We start from the raw sequence: 3739 nt of genomic DNA, 5'->3' as shown, positions 1-3739 counted from the left end.
CTGCCATAGATAGTAATGGTGCTATGGACTTAAAATCAAAGCCCCAGTGTAAATATTGGTAAATAATGTGAATAATTTAAAATAGTTAAACTTATAAATAAATATAGTTTAATGTTAACCTCTTGTGTGCCCATGACGAGATGGTCTCGTCATGGAGCACAGTCGCGCTGTGCCCATGACGAGACTATCTCGTCATGACACCCACCCACGGGGGAAGCGCCAGGCACAGGAGGGGGAAAAGGCCTGGCAGCGAAAGGGTTAAACAATAATAATAATAATAATAATAATACATATGTATCATTTAATTACAAAGTGCCAACACCATTTTTGCATTAAATAATGTAAGTTGCAATTAAAACAAAATATATAATTAAATAACTTTTATTAATTCTTTAAGTTATTAATAGTGGTATGGGCTTAAAATAAAAAACTCAATGGAAATATTAGTAAATTAATGTATTTAAAATAGTTAACCATATACATACATATAGTTTAATGTTGGAAAATAATAATAACAATAATACTAATTACAATTATTTCCTTTTTTATTTAAACCTTTGATAAATATTATTACATTTAGTTTAATATATTTAAATTAAATGCATTTATTATTCAATATTTTGACTGTGTTGCACTTGGGCCCTGCTAGCCAGCCCCCAGTGCATGTGTTCTGACAAATGGGATAATCCTTGACTGACATATTTAGTCTCCTGCGAGAATGAAGACCATTCTCAACAACCAGACTGTGGACATCCTCGACAAGGTGGACATCACCTTGAAAGGGAGCACTGTTTTTGTGAAGGGTCCTCGCAGAAGTCTTCGCCGGGACTTCAACCATATTAATGTTGAGCTTTTTCCCATAGGCAAGAAGCATAGGAAGCTTTGTGTTGACAAATGGTGGGGTAATCGCAAAGAGCTGGCCACGGTGCGCACAATCTGCAGCCATGTTCAAAACATGATTAAGGGTGCCAAATTGGGCTTTCGTTACCAGATGAGGTCCGTGTATGCTCATTTCCATAATAACGTAGTAATCCAGGAAACTTGCTCGCTAGTAGAAATCTGTAACTTCTTGGGGGAGAAGTACATCCACAGAGTGCACATGAGGCAAGGTCTTAACTGTCATGATACACAAATATAGCGAGAGGAAGCTCTCGCTACTTGAAGGGCCTAGAGGAACTAGAGAGAGGGGTACACCCTCCCGTGTTGGCACATCGGTACACAAAATGTACTCCCCTGATGTCTTAACTGTTTTCCACGGTTAAAGTTATAGATGGAACCTTATCAACCAATGGTGGGAACTCCCTACGTGAAGCTGGGGACCTTGCGCCAATAGGAGGTGGGAAAGGAGGCACGTCCTTTTGTTTTATATTCCCTCACACACCCTAGTGGTGTCATGCTTCATCATCGGGACACCCTAACGCCTAAAAGTCTGGATGGGCTCGACCATATTTCAGGGAGCTCTTAGAGAGGTGTTTGGCCAGGGGGGATAAAGATTGAAGAAAGTCCAGCACCCTTTAGGGGCATTAGCGGACTGAAACATGTTGGCATTAGGGTTTTAGGACCATAATATCCCATACGACCCTTAATTCTATTCTTTTAATCTCCCTGACAGATCCAAGAATAAAGGTAAACTGGGATCTGCCTGTGGACTTCTAATCTTTAGCCCCCCTGGCCAAACACCTTTCTAAGAGCTCCCTGAAATATGGTCGAGCCCACCCTGACTTTTAGGCGTAAGGGTGTCATGATGATGAAGCATGACACCACTAGGGTGTGTGAGGGAATATAAAACAATAGGACATGTCTCCTTTCCCACTTCCTAGTGGCGCAAGGTCCCCAACTTCCCGTAGGGAGTTCCCACCACTGGTTGATCAGGTTCCATCTATAACATTACCCTTGGGAAATGGTTAAGACATCAGGGGAGTACTTTTTGTGTACCGGTGTTAACTATTATGACCTGTAGTCCGGTAGAGTAGGAGTGGCTCTGTTCTTCCTTCGTCCTTTCCTCTTTCTGTTTCGGCGATCTAGCCGCGTTGTGCGTAGGGCGCAGCTGTGGATGCACTGGCGGTATGCTCAGCATATAATCCAAGCTTGTAAGTGCTTCCGCTCTTGGTTTCTTTTACAGCGTTTCGCCCCCAGAAGGACTTTGCTGTGAGCGTCTCAGGATCACGCTGACATTTCCTTGTCTGTCCTTCATCAGGAGTGCGGACTGGAGTACGCGCTCTACAGTGACATTTGTTTCTTTGGGCTTCACCTGAAAAATTTGTTTGGACTTTGGCACTTCCCCTCCTCTTTTTCCCTCGTTGTGGGTACTTGTACGGAGGAGAGGCACGTTGTTCGGTGAAAACAGAGACGTGGCAGTCTCACGCCTCTTATTTCCTCTGTCACATATTTACCTTGTGCATCCCTCTCACCTCACTGTAGATGTTCTTAGTGCTACTTAAGTAGCTTCTTGGTTTTGGTGTTTTTTTCATTTACTATTATAAGAGATCCCTTTAGCCTTTTTCCTACTAGTGTGCTTTTTTTTTTACCATATTGTTTTTTCCCGTAGAGACTTTATGGAGCAGCACTATTCCTGGATTTTTTATTTATTTACATGAAAGGCTGGACACAGAACTTTGTGGATATTGACCCTTCCATGAGGATTGCGCTTTGTTTCTGCTGGGGTAAGCTATGTTTTGATAGATCCCTGTGAATTACTGTTGGGGACAGTGTGTATGAGGGCTGGCTCCTATTTCATTGGTATTAATGCTTTTCTTGTTTCTTTTTCTTCTTTTCTGAAGCTGCCAGTACTCTTCTTGGAAATTGTTCTCAGCCAGACAGAGGAGCCTAGAACTGTAGTCCATCGCCTTGTGTCCTTTATTCCCCCTTATTTTTCCCCACTTTCTCCCAATGTATTCTTTTGCTCTCACCTTAATATATATGGCGAGAGTATTAGATGCATGGGTAGAGGGCTGGGATGATCTTTGTTCCTGCAGTGTTTGGTATTTTGGTGAGTAGGAGCGGAACATTAACTGTGTTCTTTCTCAAGCCCAGAAAGACGAGTTGATTCTTGAAGGGAATGACACTGAACTGGTTTCAAGTTCAGCTGCCTTGATCCAGCAAGCCACCACCGTAAAGAACAAGGATATCCAAAAGTTCTTGGATGGTATCTATGTTTCAGAGAAGGGTACTGTCCAGAGGTTGGAAGAATAAGCTTGGTGTCTATGCCTCGGTCCGGCTTTAGCCCAGTGCGACAATGTTTTTGGCGCCCCACTATGACCACCTGCGCAACGAATTCTCGCACTACCACTACCCCGTAACAGTCTCCATAACCACTCTCACTCAGATGCATTTAATTTGTTTTATATGGTCACTCATAAAAGTGAAGCGTGTCAGACCACTTTACATTGTACACACGTTACTCAATCATATGTGTATAAATCAATGTATAGGATACGTTACATAAGACAGAGTGGTAAGATTTCTATGTCATCCATTCTGGTAGGCAGTAAAGTTTAGGGGGGCTTGATCTGGAGAAGCACAAACTCAGAATTTAAAACGTAAGACCATGGTTGGGAATTATCTTTAATAATTGGAATTGATTTCTACCCAAATCAACACTTTGTACAACATTAGACTATTGAAAGTATGGGGAAAAAAATAATACGCTCTAATCTATATTTGAAGTCTGCATTTCAGTTCTTTGATGACAGTTAATAGCTCACTGATTTTATTAGTATTTTAACTAATAACTACAAGT

General features: G+C 41.7%; 1 protein-coding gene across 2 annotated transcripts; it reads left to right on the top strand.

Annotated features, from left to right (window-relative positions):
* The first annotated feature begins 711 nt into the window (after nucleotides 1-711).
* Nucleotides 712-3192, top strand: LOC146831370 (large ribosomal subunit protein uL6-like). 2 transcript variants are annotated; one of them, XM_085604147.1, is made up of 2 exons: nucleotides 712-1110; nucleotides 3006-3192. In XM_085604147.1, the coding sequence occupies exons 1-2, from the start codon at nucleotides 719-721 to the stop codon at nucleotides 3190-3192; spliced, it is 579 nt and encodes a 192-aa protein (XP_085460273.1). In that variant the 5' UTR covers nucleotides 712-718. The 2 variants fall into 2 exon arrangements, with proteins under 2 accessions (XP_085460273.1, XP_085460274.1); XM_085604148.1 differs by having other exon boundaries at nucleotides 712-1124; nucleotides 3020-3192.
* The last annotated feature ends 547 nt before the right edge of the window (nucleotides 3193-3739 follow it).

Source organism: Triturus cristatus, chromosome 5_1 (genome assembly GCF_964204655.1).
Source record: "Triturus cristatus chromosome 5_1, aTriCri1.1, whole genome shotgun sequence".
Lineage (NCBI taxonomy): Eukaryota > Metazoa > Chordata > Amphibia > Caudata > Salamandridae > Triturus > Triturus cristatus.
The sequence above is the reverse complement of the archived record's forward strand: the minus strand, read 5'-3'. Positions and strand labels throughout refer to the sequence as shown.